This window comes from Gorilla gorilla, chromosome 18, assembly GCF_029281585.2.
Source record: "Gorilla gorilla gorilla isolate KB3781 chromosome 18, NHGRI_mGorGor1-v2.1_pri, whole genome shotgun sequence".
NCBI lineage: Eukaryota > Metazoa > Chordata > Mammalia > Primates > Hominidae > Gorilla > Gorilla gorilla.
In genome coordinates this window covers 20,585,457-20,600,895 of record NC_073242.2, presented here as the reverse complement: position 1 = coordinate 20,600,895, position 15,439 = coordinate 20,585,457, and the positions used below count along the sequence as shown (strand labels likewise).

The window sequence follows — 15,439 nt, the reverse complement described above, 5'->3', positions numbered from 1 at the left end:
AGTGGCTCACACCTGTAATCCCAGCACTTTGGGAGGCTGAGGTGGGTGGATCACTTGAGCCCAGGAGTTTGAGACCAGCCTGGACAACATGACAAAACCCCATCTCTACAAAAAATGCAAAATTTCACCAGGCGTGCTGGCGCATGTCTGTAGTCCCAGCTGCTCAGGAGGCTGAGAAGAGAGGAACGCTTGAGCCTGGGAGGTTGAGGCTGCAGTGAGCCGTGATCCTGCCGCTGATCTTTAGCTTGTATGACAGAGTGAGACCCTGTCTCAAGAAAGAAATCCCTGATCCCTCATTTGAGACCTTCTGGCTCCTGCTTCCCATTGCTTAGCATTCCCTCTTCTCTGGCGGGTGTCAGGCCTACACTCACATAAAGCAGAGGCAAAGCTCATCAGGAATAGTCAAGCAAAGAGCAGACGTTACAAGAGCATCCTTTAGGGAAATAGCTAATGTATAATAAGTTGGCCTTGAGCAAAGATGAGCTAGATAGTACTTCTGCACCCTGGCTGCACCCTAGAATCACCTGGAGAGGTTAAAGAATGCAGAAGTCGGCCAGGTGCGGTGGGTCACTGCTGTAATCCCAGCACTTTGGGAGGCCAAGATGGGAGGATCACCTGAGGTCAGGAGTTCAAGACCAGCCTGGCCAACATGGTGAAATCCTGTCTGTACTAAAAATACCAAAAAAAAAAAAAAAAAAAAAATTAGCTGGGCGTAGTGGTGTGTGCCTAATCCCAGCTACATGGAAGGCTGAGGCAGGAGAATTGCTTGAATCCAGGAGGCAGAAGTTGCAGTGAGCCGAGACCACGCCATTGCACTCCAGCCTGGGCAACAAGAACAAAACTCCGTCTCAAAAAAAAAAAAAAAAAAGCAGAAGTCTGTGCCCCACTCCTGGAGAGTCTCATTCCATTGGTCTGAGATGCAGCCTGAGCATTAGGATTTTTTTTAAGCTCCCCTGCAGCTGGGGTTGAGACCTGCTGAGATACACAAAGCACAGCCAGGTCATGAATGTCACTTCTCATCTTGGATCACTGATGATCAGCACAGAACCCATCATTAAATTAAAATTAAAGCAAATTATGCCTATTATTCACCCAAACCATGGAATTGAGTGAGTATATTGAGATGGAGCAAAAGAGCAATTGAGTTAGTTCGGGGTACCTTGAATCTAAATGAAGCAGATCATTTTCTAGAATGCCAACAAAAACCTTCATGGGAAATATTTGGCTGATTTCTGCTCTTGTAATTAGGAATGGGACACATTTGACCTGCTGTACTCAATGTGATGTCTCAGAGTATAACTTTTTTGATGAGCCTGAGCTTGGCAAGTACCATGGGCCAAAAAGCTTCCCAAATTGTTTCCAATGTGTCAACAGAAGGAGCATTGTTCTGGGATGGGATTGAGACTCACTTGATTACTTGTTAGTCAGCATGATGGGTGCTAAGGGGAATAAGGGCCTGGCTTTGTGTCTGGGCAGGCCACGGGTAGTCTTCTGTATGGGTGGAAGCCTGCAAGCTGCTTCTTCCAGCCTCCTTCATTCTCACAAGACCTTTGCCTCACTCACACAGTTCATCAAAGGGAGGACTGATTGGGCTCCATCCAACCCACCTCCCAGACTAGGGAAGGATATTCGAAACTCATCCCCACGGGCTGTGGCTCCTGCTGCCTTTTCCATCCATGAATAAGATAATGGGGTACTATTCATTCAACCCATATTTATTGATAACTAAGTACCAGGCAGTGTGCCAGGTTCTAGAAAACAGAAGTTTACCGCTTTGAGGGAGAGGTAGATGGTAGATAATAATTGAAAACTTACAGGTTGCAATAAGTGCTATAAAGGGAATGGACTTTCTAGCAAGCAAGGTGAAAGAAAATGCTGGTGCAGCGGGGAGGGGGGCCTCTCTTGTCAGATAAGTCTAGGGAAACCTCTATATGGCAATGGCTTTTAAAACGAGGCCTCCAGCCTGGGCAACATGGCGAAACCTCATCTCTATAAAAAATACAAAGATTGGCTGGGCACAGCTGGGCGTGGTGGCCCATACCTGTAATCCCAGCACTTTGGGAGGCTGAGGTGGGTGGATCACCTGAGGTCAGGAGTTCGAGACCAGCCTGTCCAACATGGTGAAACCCCGTCTCTACTAAAAGTACAAAAAATTAGCCAGGTGTGGTGGTGGGTGCCTGTAATCCCAGCTGCTCGGGAGGCTGAGGTAGGAGAATCGCTTGAACCCAGGAGGCAGAGGTTGCAGTGAGCCAAGGTTGCACCATTGCACTCCAGCCTGGGCAGCAAGAGTGAGACTCCATCTCAAAAAAAAAAAAAAAAAAAAAAAAATTGGCTGGGCGTGGTGGCTCAGGCCTGGAATCTTAGCACTTTGGGAGGCCGAGGTAGGCAGATCACATGAGGTCAGGAGTTTAAGACCAGCCTGGTCAACATGGTAAAACCCTGTCTCTACTAAAAATACAAAAATTAGCCAGGCGTGGTGGCACATGCCTGTAGTCCCAGCTCCTTGGGAGGCTGAGGCAGGAGGATCACTTGAACCCAGGAGGCGAAGGTTGCAGTGAGCCAAGATCGCTCCACTGAACTCTAGCCTGGCTGACAATGCAAGACTCTGTCTCAAAATAAATAAATGAATAAATAAAATGAGGCCTGAGGTCTGGTCAGGAGCCAGCTAGATGCCATTTACAGTATAGGCAAAGGGCTCATGGTAAGAAGCACTTGGGGTCATGGAGGAATTGAAGGAAGGTCCTTTATAACTCAAGTTTAGGGAGCAAGGCAGAGATGGGGTTGGTGAGGTTGGCTGGGCCTCTCAGACCATGTTTTTGTTTTTGTTTTTTCTCAAATACCAGCAGTAACCACTGCAGAATTTTAAGTCTTGGCCAGAATGTCTTAACACATTATCTCTGTTTCTTGTTCCAAATAGGTAAGATGATAGAAGATTACTGGGGGGTATCCAAAAAGATTCTTGGGGATCTGAAATTCTTGGAGAGTCTTAAGACATATGACAAAGACAACATCCCCCCACTGACCATGAAGCGGATCCGGGAAAGGTTTATCAATCACCCGGAATTCCAGCCAGCTGTCATTAAAAATGTATCGTCGGCCTGCGAGGGTCTGTGCAAGTGGGTGAGGGCCATGGAGGTGTACGATCGCGTGGCCAAGGTGGTGGCCCCCAAACGGGAGCGACTGAGGGAGGCAGAGGGGAAGCTGGCTGCACAGATGCAGAAGCTGAACCAGAAAAGAGCAGAGCTGAAGCTGGTGGTAGACCGGCTCCAGGCCCTGAATGACGACTTTGAAGAGATGAACACCAAGAAAAAGGACTTGGAGGAAAACATTGAAATCTGCTCCCAAAAGCTGGTCAGGGCAGAGAAACTGATCAGTGGTCTTGGGGGAGAGAAGGACAGATGGACCGAAGCCGCCCGACAGCTGGGGATCCGCTATACTAATCTGACTGGTGACGTGTTGCTGTCCTCAGGAACCGTGGCTTACCTGGGCGCTTTTACAGTGGATTATCGGGTCCAGTGCCAAAATCAGTGGTTGGCTGAATGTAAGGACAAGGTCATCCCTGGCTCCAGTGACTTCAGTCTCAGCCACACGTTAGGGGATCCCATAAAAATCCGTGCCTGGCAGATTGCTGGGCTTCCCGTTGACTCCTTCTCCATCGACAATGGCATCATTGTATCCAATTCCAGACGCTGGGCCTTAATGATTGACCCTCAGGGGCAGGCCAATAAATGGATTAAGACCATGGAGAAGGCGAATAAACTGGCTGTCATCAAGTTCTCTGATAGCAACTACATGAGGATGCTGGAAAACGCGCTGCAGTTAGGCACCCCTGTCTTGATTGAAAACATTGGAGAAGAGCTGGATGCTTCTATCGAACCTATATTGCTCAAGGCAACATTCAAACAGCAAGGAGTTGAGTACATGAGGCTGGGTGAAAACATCATCGAATATTCCAGGGATTTTAAGTTATACATCACAACCCGTTTGAGGAATCCACATTACCTCCCAGAAGTTGCCGTGAAGGTCTGTCTCCTCAACTTCATGATCACCCCCTTGGGTCTCCAAGATCAACTCCTTGGCATCGTGGCTGCGAAGGAGAAGCCAGAGCTGGAAGAGAAAAAGAACCAGTTGATTGTGGAAAGCGCCAAGAACAAGAAGCATCTCAAGGAAATTGAAGATAAGATCTTGGAGGTTCTCTCCATGTCCAAGGGTAACATCCTGGAGGATGAAACCGCCATCAAAGTTCTGTCCTCCTCCAAAGTGCTATCTGAAGAGATCTCAGAGAAACAGAAAGTTGCTTCCATGACAGAAACGCAGATTGACGAGACTCGGATGGGCTACGAGCCAGTGGCTGTGCATTCCGCCACCATCTTCTTTTGTATCACGGACCTGGCCAACATCGAGCCGATGTACCAGTACTCCCTGACTTGGTTCATAAATCTCTACATGCATTCCTTGACCCACAGCACGAAGAGCGAGGAACTGAATCTGCGCATCAAGTACATCATTGACCATTTCACCCTGAGCATCTACAACAACGTGTGCCGTTCTCTGTTTGAGAAGGACAAGCTACTCTTCTCTCTCCTCCTGACCATCGGCATCATGAAACAGAAGAAGGAAATTACGGAGGAGGTGTGGTACTTCCTTCTCACTGGAGGCATCGCACTGGATAACCACTACCCCAACCCAGCTCCCCAATGGCTGTCTGAGAAGGCATGGGCAGAGATTGTCCGTGCATCTGCCTTACCCAAACTGCACGGCCTGATGGAGCATTTGGAACAGAACCTGGGTGAATGGAAGCTGATCTATGACTCGGCCTGGCCTCATGAGGAGCAACTCCCTGGGTCTTGGAAGTTCTCTCAAGGATTGGAGAAGATGGTGATCCTTCGATGTTTGCGGCCTGACAAAATGGTGCCAGCGGTCCGGGAGTTCATTGCTGAACATATGGGAAAGCTGTATATCGAAGCCCCTACGTTCGATCTCCAGGGATCCTACAATGATTCCAGCTGCTGTGCGCCTTTGATTTTTGTGTTGTCTCCAAGTGCAGACCCAATGGCAGGTAAGAACAGAGTGTTGTGGGAGAGACGTGGAAAGCCCAGAATGTGTGGGTGGATATCAGTAGCCCGTCCCTTACAGCAGGGATCTCAAGTTCAGATGGCTTTGAAGGCCAGGTGGTTCATAGGCTGAGGTGGAGCCACGGAACTCGTCCTGTTCTGCCTATAGAGGTCAGCTGCTACTCCGCACCCACAAATTGTGCCATTTGGGAATGTAAGCCCAGAATTGCTAGATCATCTGATTTTTCAAGAGAAACCAGAAATGCAGAAATTTCCCACTTTTATATCTTGATAATTCATTCAAAGTTCTTTCCTTAAAAACCTGGTGAGGGTTCAGGAGAGGTGGCTTACGCCTGTAATCCCAGCACTTTGGGAGAATGAGTTGGGAGGATTGCTTGAGCCCAGGAGTTTGAGACCAGCCTGGGCAACATAGTGAGACCTCCATTGCTATAAAACATTAAAAAATTATCTGGAAATGGTGGCACATGCCTGTAGTCCCAGCTACTTGGGAGGCTGAGGCAGGAGGATCCCTTCAGCCTTGAGAGGTCAAGGCTGCAATGAGCTATGATCACACCACTGCACTCCAGTCTAGGTGACGGACCCTGCCCCCTCCCCCCAAAAAAGAACAAAATAGAAGCTTGGTGAGATTCAGCTCGGATGATTCCATAGGAAACTTCACACTGTGTCTCTTCTAGTGCCGCATGTCATGAGATCCATACTGTCTGGCTGTCTTTTCTGATAAAGACAGATCTGGGGACTCAGGTATTGTCAGCATGAGCTGGCTCTCCATTCCCCCACTCCCTCCCTTATAGTTTCCCACCAGCTTTTCACCTGATGTGACAGTTCTCAATCTTGGCTGCACATTGGAATCACCTGGGGAGTTTAAAGAAGCCTCACAATGCACGGGCCACAGCTTTGGCCAATTAAATTAAAATCTTTGGGGTGAGACCCATGAATTGTGTTTTATGAAGCCTTTCCAGTAACTCCAATGTGCAGCCAGGGATGGAACCACTGACTTTAATAGTTTTAGTGGCCTTTGAAAATCACCAAGATCCACTATTTCAGTAGCAGGTGCACAATGATTATTATTAATTTTTAAAATTATTATTATATTTTATTTTATTTATTTATTTTGAGATGGAGTCTTGCTCTGTCACCCAGGCTGGACTGCAGTGGCATGATATTGGCTCACCGCAACCTCCACCTCTCGGGTTCAAGCAATTCTCATGCCTCAGCCTCCCGAGTAGCTGGGATTACAGGCACGTGCCACCACGTCTGGCTAATTTTTGTATTTTTAGTAGAGATGGAGTTTCACCATGTTGGCCAGGCTGGTCTTGAACTCCTGACCTCAAGTGATCCACCCACCTCGGCCTCCCAAAGTGCTGGGATTACTGGTGTGAGCTACTCGGGAGGCTGAGGCAGGAGAATTGCTTGAACTTGGGAGGCGGAGGTTGTGGTGAGCCAAGATCATGCCATTGCACTCCAGCCTGGGCAACAAGAGCGAAACTCCATCTCAAAAAAAAAAAAGAAAAAAAAACCCAGAAATTTATTTTCTCACAATTCTTAAAGAAACAAGTTTGAAATCAAGCTGTTGGCGGGGATGGTTTCTTTCGAGGCCTCTCTGCTTGGCTTGCTGATGGTCGTCTTCTCCCTATGTCTGCACAGGGCCTTCTCTCTGTGTCTGTCCTCATCTCCTCTTCTCATAAGGATATCAGTCATATTGGATTAAGGCCCACTCTAATGAACTCATTTTATTTTATTTTATTTTTTTATTCATTTAGTTTTTATTATTATACTTTACGTTCTAGGGTACATGTGCACAACGTGCAAGTTTGTTACATATGTATACATGTGCCATGTTGGTGTGCTGCACCCATTAACTCATCATTTACATTAGGTGTATCTCCTAATGCTATCCCTTCTCCCTCCCCCCACCCCACGACAGGCCCTGGTGTGTGATGTTCCCCTTCCTGTGTCCAAGTGTTCTCATTGAATGAACTCATTTTAACTTTGCCTCCGCAAAGACCCTATCTCCAACTACTGAACAGTTACATTCTGAGGTACCTGGAATTAGGACTTGAACGTATGAATTTTGCTAGGGACACGATGCAGCTCATAACAGAGACCATATGTAATCCTTAGACTATTAACCCTGATCTTTTTATGTGCTGCCTGCCCCTCATAGTGATGTACTTCCTCGTGTAGGTTTTTTTTATTGTGAGTTCACCATCAGCAAATTTGTGTTGTTTTGCAGGAGTCTCATATACTTTGGGTTTAAGGAGTGTCCCTACAGAACAACTTTGCATGTGCAAACAGTGGTACCCCAGAGGGTGAGGTGGGGGTCGCCATTCTGGATCAAATTTTATGGGAAATTTCTCAGCTTAGGAATCCCACACCAGAGAGTACCGTGAACTCACACTCCTCAAATTCATGTGGCATAAACTTAGTGTTTTGATTTTTAAACTGGAGAGTTATTTTTTCCATCCAGGCTCCAGACCAGTTATGAGCTTCCATGTCTTTTCCTTGGGTCAGTAGTCAAATGGCCTTGGCCTTCTTTTGTTGTTTGTTTGTTTGTTTTTTTGAGATGGAGCCTTGCTGTGTAACCCAGGCCGGAGTGCAGTGGCGTGATCTCGGCTCACTGCAACCTCCGCCTCCTCCCAGGTTCAAGCAATTTTCCTGCCTCAGCCTCCCGAGTAGCTCGGACTACAGGCATGCGCCACCCAGCTAATTAGCTAATTAGCCCAGCTAATTTTTGTATTTTTAGTAGAGATGGGGTTTCACCATGCTGGCCATGCTGGTCTCGAATTCCTGACCTCAAGTGATCCGCTCGTCTCGCCCTCCCAAAGTGCTGGGATTGCGGGCGTGAGCCACCGCATCTGGCCAAAGGTCTGGCCTTCATAACATGAAGGTACAGCACTTTGAGAATTCTAACTTTATGCAAGTGTCTCGGTTCCAGCTCCCCACCTCTTATGAGTGCAAAGCTATATCTTCCATGGACATTAAAACTTTAACATCTAGAGTAATGAAATAAAGTGTGGTATTTTCCAATGGTGATATACTATGTATCCATGAAAGAAAAAAGCCTTTATACATGTACTAATGTGGAAGAGACCTATAAGATATGTACATTGTTAAGTGGGAAAAAAAATGCAGTATTCTACAATTCATATAAATTTAATAGTATATATGCATTTATTTAAATACACAAAATATTTCTTGAAGGATTCACAAATCTAATCACATTGGCTACCACTGAGAAGAGAGAAGTGAGAGACTTATTTCACTTTACAAATGCTTATATTTCTTGTTAAAATAAATTTGCAAAAATCAGTTTCCTAGTTATTTGATTATGTGCTCACCTCTCTATTTTTGAGTTCCCCGTTTTGGGCACCTGGGAATATCCTTTTCTTTCAAACCTTGATTTTTTTTGTTTTTTTTCAGTTCAGATAATTTCTTTTTTTATCAAGAATGTCTATGTGTTTAAAGCAAAAGAGAAGTTGATGGTAGCTTCATCTGCCATCTGATCTGATGTCTAAAGTTTCCCCAGAGAGATGTTTATTTTGTAATTAACAGAAGCCAATGAGTTTTTTTCTGAGTCCAAAATTTTAATGTGAACCCCACCTTTTGTGTTGGGGGGTGTGTGTGTGTGTGTGTGTGTGTGTGTGTGTGTGTGTGCGTGTGTGTGTTTAAATAGAGACAAGGTCTCACTGTGTTGCCCAGGCTGGTCTCCAACTCCTGAGCTCAAGTGATCCTCCCACCTCGGCCTCCCAAAGTGTTGGGATTACAGGTGTGAGCCACCACACCCAGCCATGTTGTTATTGTTGATATAGCTGTTCTGTTACTGTTAGCTGGCCTGTCGTCTTTCAAAAGCCTCCTTTCTTCCTGGTCTCAGGCCTGCTGAAGTTTGCTGATGATCTTGGTATGGGAGGTACCAGAACACAGACCATCTCCCTTGGCCAAGGCCAAGGCCCTATTGCTGCCAAAATGATCAACAATGCCATCAAAGACGGGACCTGGGTGGTCTTACAGAACTGCCACCTGGCCGCAAGCTGGATGCCTACCCTGGAGAAGATTTGTGAGGAGGTGATTGTTCCAGAGAGCACCAATGCCAGATTCAGGTGAGATGCTGTCCCACCACTGCCTTCTCTGGGACCCAACCTCCAGACATCAGGATGGTGGCTGGGAAGATGACCAAGACACAGTCCTGCCCCTTAGAAACTTTCAGTCTAGGCCAGGCAGGGTGGCTCATGTCTGTAATCCCAGCACTTTGGAAAGCTGAGGCGGGTGGATCACCTGAGGTCAGGAGTTCGAGACTAGCCTGGCCAACATTGCAAAACACTGTCTCTACTAAAAATACAAAAATTAGCCAGGCATAGTGGCGCACACCTGTAATCCCAGCTACTCAGGAGGCTGAGGTGGGAGAATTGCTTGAACCCAGGAGGCAGAGGTTGTAGCGAGCAGGGATCTTATCACTGCACTCCAGCCTGGGCGACAGAGCGAGACTTCCTCTCTAAAAAAGAAAGAAGCTCTTCAGTATAGCAGAAGGCAGGCCATAGATGAATAATGTTGATACCATGTCATACCTGATTTACTCACTATTTGAACAAGAACCATGGAATACAGAGAAGGGATGGGAAGGTTGGGGAAGTCCTGGAGTCCTGACAATGGCCCGGGATTTTGAAAAATGAATAGGAGTTTGCCAGGAAGGATATTCTAGGCAGAAGAGACAGCATTTGGAAAAGCAAAGAGAGGTATTAAGGAAATCCTGAGAAGTTATCTTACAGCTCTGGTATATGCCATGAAAAGTTGTTGGAGAAGGTAATAGGAGACGTAGCTGGAAAGGTAGATTCAATGTGAGCAAGTCTGATTTTTAAAAATTATTATTTGTCTAAAAAAAAATCCTGTCCAGGCATGGTGGCTCACGCCTGTAATCTCAGCATTTTGAAAGGCTGAGACAGGTGGATTGCTTGAACTCAGGAGTTCAAGGCCAGTTTGGGCAACATGGCAAAACCCCGTCTCTACTAAAAATACAAAAAATGAGCTGGGCATGGTGGTGCACATTTGTAGTCCCAGCAACTTGGGAGGCTGAACTGGGAGAATCGCCTGAGCCTGAGAAGTTGAGCCTGCAGTGAGCAGTGATCACACCACTGCACTCCAGCCTGGGCAACAGAGTGAGACCCTGTCTCAAAAAAAAAAAAAAAAAAAAAAAAAAAATTCTACTGTTTTCCAGGTATCATTTGTCCTGCCTCCTGCCTCCTGCCTCTATCCTACATTTCTGGGGTTCTTCGGAATTTTAATCAACATTGGAAACAGCTATTTGTTTTTTGGGAATTTTAAAGCCCAACAAAGCTAAGCCTCAGTTTTTGCATTCATAGAATAATGAGTTGAACCAAACAGACTTTAAAGTCCATTTTAACTCAAATGTTCAGGGATTCTCTCTCTTTTTTTTTTTTTTTTTTTGAGATGGAGTTTCGCTCTTATTGCCCAGGCTGGAGTGCAATGACGCGATCTCCACTCACCGTGACCTCTGCCTCCCGGGTTCAAGCGATTCTCCTGCCTCGGCCTCCTGAGGCTACTACAGGCATGTGCCACCATGCATGGCTAATTTTGAATTTTTAGTAGAGATGGGGTTTCTCCATGTTGGTCAGGCTGGTCTTGAACTCCCAACCTTAGGTGATCCACCCACCTCAGCCTCCCAAAGTGCTGGGATTACAGGCGTGAGCCACCACACCCAGCCAAGGGATTCTCTTATACCAGGGCAGAGAGCAGCAACCTATGGCCCGATAGCCAAATGCACCCTGCTGCCAGTTTTTTTTGTATAGCTTGCAAGCTAACTAAACAGTGTGGGGAAGAAACTAAAGAATCATGTTTCATAATACATGAAACTTCTATGAAATTCAAATTTTAGTGTCCATAAATAAAGTTTTATTGAAAAACATCATGCTTATTCATATGTTGTCTGTGGCTACTTTTGTATGACAAGTAGTTGCAGCAGAGATCATATGGGCTCACAAAGTCTAAAATATGTACTATTTGGTCCTTTACAGAAAAAAATTTGTCAACCCCTGCTCTATCCAACAAAACTAGCTGGTTATTTTCATCTCAGTCGTCTGCCAGAAAAGAGGGAAAGTGTTTGGTGCTTATTTACAAAGTCAGATTAGGCCACAGTTGATTTGTCTTCATATAAAACTTCCAAAAGAGAGAGAGTTTAAGAGAAGTCCATTAGTTTCAAGAATGCTGTTTGGGGCCGAATGAGGTGGCTCACACCTGTAATCCCAGCACTTTGGGAGGTCAAGGCAGGCGGATCACATGAGGCCAGGAGTTCAAGACCAGCCTGGCAACATGGTGAAACCCTGTCTCTACTAAAAATACAAAAATTAGCCAGGTGTGGTGGTGCATGTCTGTAATCCCAGCTACTTGGGAGGCTGAGGCACAAGAATTCCTTGAACCCAGGAGGTGGAAGTTGCAGTGAACTGAGATTGCACCACTGCACTCCAGCCTGGGTGACAGAGTGAGACTCTGTCCCAAACATAAATAAATTAAAAAACAAACAACAAAAAAACCTAAAAGTGTTGTGCCTTAATCTTTAAAAAAAGAATGTTGTTTGGTTTGGGATAGTGAGTGAATTCATTGGCCATTAATGACACACTCAAAGAAGAAAAAGTTATTTATGTTGACATTTTAAGTTCTACTGTAATATGATCCTGACCCAAAAATCATGAATTCAAGTTCTCAAGTGCCTATAGAGGCCAGGCATGTAACATAAATGAGTGAAGAGGGCTGGATACAAGAAATAGTCCACGTTCCACAGTACAGCAACAATCCTCATGGGTAGTCAGCCTCAGTGTCAGACACAATAGGGAATGGTGGGGCTTGCAGTGAACTGGGCACGTGCTCTGGCAAGGAGAGCGGTCACTGTTTAATACTAGCTAACTGTTGCCATGTAGGATCAGATTTTCTAACAATTTTAAAGGGAAGATGGGAATCTAGAATTGTAAAAGAAAGCCTTAGGTTTTTAAACGTTAGCAACTCTGGCCTGGCGCAGTGGCTCACACCTGTAAATCCTAGCACTTTGGGGGGCCGAGGTGGGTGGATCACCTGAGGTCAGGAGTTCAAAGCCAGCCTGGCTATCATGGTGAAACCCTGTCTCTACTAAAAATACAAAAATTAGCCGGGCATAGTGGCGGGCACCTGTAGTCCCAGCTACTTGGGAGGCTGAGGCAGGAGAATCACTTGAACCTGGGAGGTGGAGGTGCAGTGAGCCGAGATGCACCCCTGTACTGCAGCCTGGGTGACAGAGTGAGACCTTGTCTCAAAAAAATGAAAATAAAAATAAGATAAAAATAATAAAAATGAAAAAAAAGAGCCTCAGATGCAATGTGCCAAGATGTTAACCTATAGGTGGTAAAATTATCAATTCTAGTTTCTTCTAAACACTTTTACATATGTTCCCATTTTTTGTGGGCATAGATACACTTGCATTTAAAAAAGAATTTCTCCCTATTTTTCAAGGCCCATTTCAAATGCCATTTCTTATATGACAGGCATCAGCAAACTTTTTCTGTAAAGGGCCAATAGTAAATATTTCAGGGTTTGTGGCCATATTGTCTCTGTTGCAACTATTCAACTCTGGTTGTAGGGAGAAAGCAGCCTTAGGGCCAGGCACGGGGACTCACACCTGTAATCCCAGCACTGTGGGACGGTGAGGTGGGAGGATCACTTGAGCCCTGGAGTTCGAGACCAGCCTGGGCAACATAGAGGGACTCCATCTCTACATTAAAAAAAAAAAAAGAGTAGGAGCTTTGGAGTCAGAGAGTCCTGAGTTCACATCTTGTTTCAACTACTGCCAAGTGGTATGTCCTTGAAAAACCCACCTGACCTTGCCATGCCTCCGCTTCCTCACTGGTAAAAGGGGTAGTAAGTGCCTCCTCATCAGGTGGCTGTGAGGCTTAAGGGAAATAAAAGGACATATATTAAATGCTTAGCATAGTTTTGGCTCTGGTAGTATTTAATAAATCATAGCTATTCTTTTTTGTTATTGTTATTGTTTTTTTTTAATTTATCAATAAAATAATGTTTTTAGTAGAGATGGGGTTTTACCATGTTACCCAGGCTGGTCTGTTTTGTTATTGTTATTGTTTTGTTTTTGTTGTTAGTTTTTCACTATAACTTATTGTATTGCTCTAAAAAGTTGGGTCCATTGTTCTTCCAGACTCTGGCTAACCAGCTATCCATCAGAGAAGTTTCCGGTCAGCATTCTCCAGAATGGAATCAAAATGACCAATGAGCCCCCCAAAGGGCTCCGGGCCAACCTGTTGCGCTCCTACCTCAATGACCCCATCTCAGATCCTGTGTTCTTCCAAAGCTGTGAAAAGGCGGTGATGTGGCAAAAGATGTTATTTGGCCTTTGTTTCTTCCACGCCGTTGTTCAAGAGAGAAGAAACTTCGGCCCCCTAGGTAAGCGATGACAGTGCACCTGAGTGGCCTGAGGGAAAGGATATCAGACACATATAGGTGTGTTTCCAGGTGCGTGTTTAAGCTTGCGCTCAGATAGGGTTGCCAGTAAGATACGGTATAAGTATTTTCCAGGCAATATTTGGAACATACTTATACTAAATGATTTATTATTTAACTAATATTAAACTCTCACTGTATTTTTATTTGCTAAATCTGACAACCCGGCTGGGCGTGGTGACTTGTGCCTTTAATCCCAGCACTTAGGGAGGCCAAGGCAGGCAGAATCCTTGAGGCCAGGAGTTCGAGACCAGCCTGGGTAACATGGTAAAACCCCATCTCTACTAAAAACACAAAAATTAGCCGGGTGTGGTGGTGCCTGCCTATAATCCCAGCTATTTGGGAAGCTGAGGCATGAGAATGGCTTCAACCGGGAGGTGGAGTTTGTAGTGAGCCCATATCACACCACCACACTCCAGCCTGGGTGACAGTGAGACCCTGTCTCAAAAAAAAAAAAAAGTCTATAGGTAGATTAATACATAAGCAAAATGTTATATATTCATACAACGAAATTTTTTTTTTTTTTGAGACAGGGTCTCGCTCTGTCACCCGCGCTGGAGTGTGGTGTTGTGATCTTGGCTCATTGCAACCTCCACCTCTCGGGTTCAAGCGATCCTCCCACTTCAGCCTCCCCAGTAGCTGGAACTACAAGCATGCCACCACACCCAGTTAATTTTTGTATTTTTAGTAGAGATGGGGTTTCACCATGTTGGCCAGGCTGGTCTAGAACTCCTGAATATTAATCAACCTTAAAGAGGAAGAAAATTCTGACATACACTACAACGTGGATGAACCTGAGGACATTAGAGGACATTACGCTAAGTGAAATAAACCAGTCATGCCGGGCACAATGGCGCAAGCCTGTAATCCCAGTACTTTGGGAGGCTGAGGTGGGAGGATCGCTTGAGGCGAGAAGGTGGAGGCTGCAGTGAGCCAAGATTGTGCCACTGCGCTCCAAACTGGATGACAAAGTAAGACATTGTCTCAAAAAAAAAATTGAAATAAATAAAATAGCTTGACGTAGTAGCACAAGCCTGTAGTCCCAGCTACTTGGGAGGCTGAGGTGGGAGGATCACTTGAGCCTGGGAGTTCGAGGCTGCAGTGAAGGGAGATCATACCACTCTAGACTGGGCAAAAGAACGAGATCCAGTCTCTAAAAAAAAAAAGCCATGCAAATGTTTGGCTTGCAACTAACTGCCAGTCATGCTTCGTTTGCTGGCACACGAATTTTATTATTTTGTTATAATTTGAAAGCAAGTGTTTGGGAGGAAATTAAATTTCTCTATTGAACCTGGGCGCGGTGGTTCACACCTGTAATCCCAGCACTTTGGGAGGCTGAGGCAGGCGGATCACTTGAGATCAGGAGTTCAAGACCAGCCTGGCCAACATGGCGAATCCCTGTCTCTACTAAAACTACATAAACTAGCTGGGCATGGTGGCACGTGCCTGTAATCCCAGCCACTCAGGAGGCTGAGACAGGAGAATCTCTTGAACCCAGGAGGTGGAGGTTGCAGTCAGCCGAGATCACGACACTGCATTCCAGCTTGGGGGACAGAGCGAGACTGTGTCTCAAAAAAAAAAAAAAACAACAAACAAAAAACAAAAGCAAAACAAACAAACAAAAAACTTCCCTATTGAGCACAGGTTTCCCCATACTCTTTCTTGTATCCTGCACCATGCCTGGTTTACACATGTATGTCACTTGTTCAGCCCCCAGTGGGCATTTATCATTACACCCTTGGAAATACGAGTGGTCATTTCTTTAAGGCTGGCCATTCAGTTTTTCCCATGAGCTCGAGGAGGGGAATTCTCAGAACCAACGTGGCTCTGTTGCCCAGTCGTAGCTCCTGCTGTCTAGCCATGCCGCGGTG

The 15,439-nt window shown here is 45.7% G+C and overlaps 1 protein-coding gene across 2 annotated transcripts in view; it reads left to right on the top strand.

Moving 5' to 3' along the window:
• Positions 1–15,439, top strand: part of DNAH3 (dynein axonemal heavy chain 3) — a 220,705-nt gene that overhangs the window by 184,756 nt on the left and 20,510 nt on the right. For both annotated transcript variants that reach the window (XM_055365425.2, XM_063700040.1), the window contains 3 exons: positions 2,918–5,059; positions 8,947–9,172; positions 13,267–13,511. In XM_055365425.2, the coding sequence (XP_055221400.2) occupies positions 2,918–5,059; positions 8,947–9,172; positions 13,267–13,511 (2,613 nt within the window). The remainder of the gene's footprint in view (positions 1–2,917; positions 5,060–8,946; positions 9,173–13,266; positions 13,512–15,439) is intronic.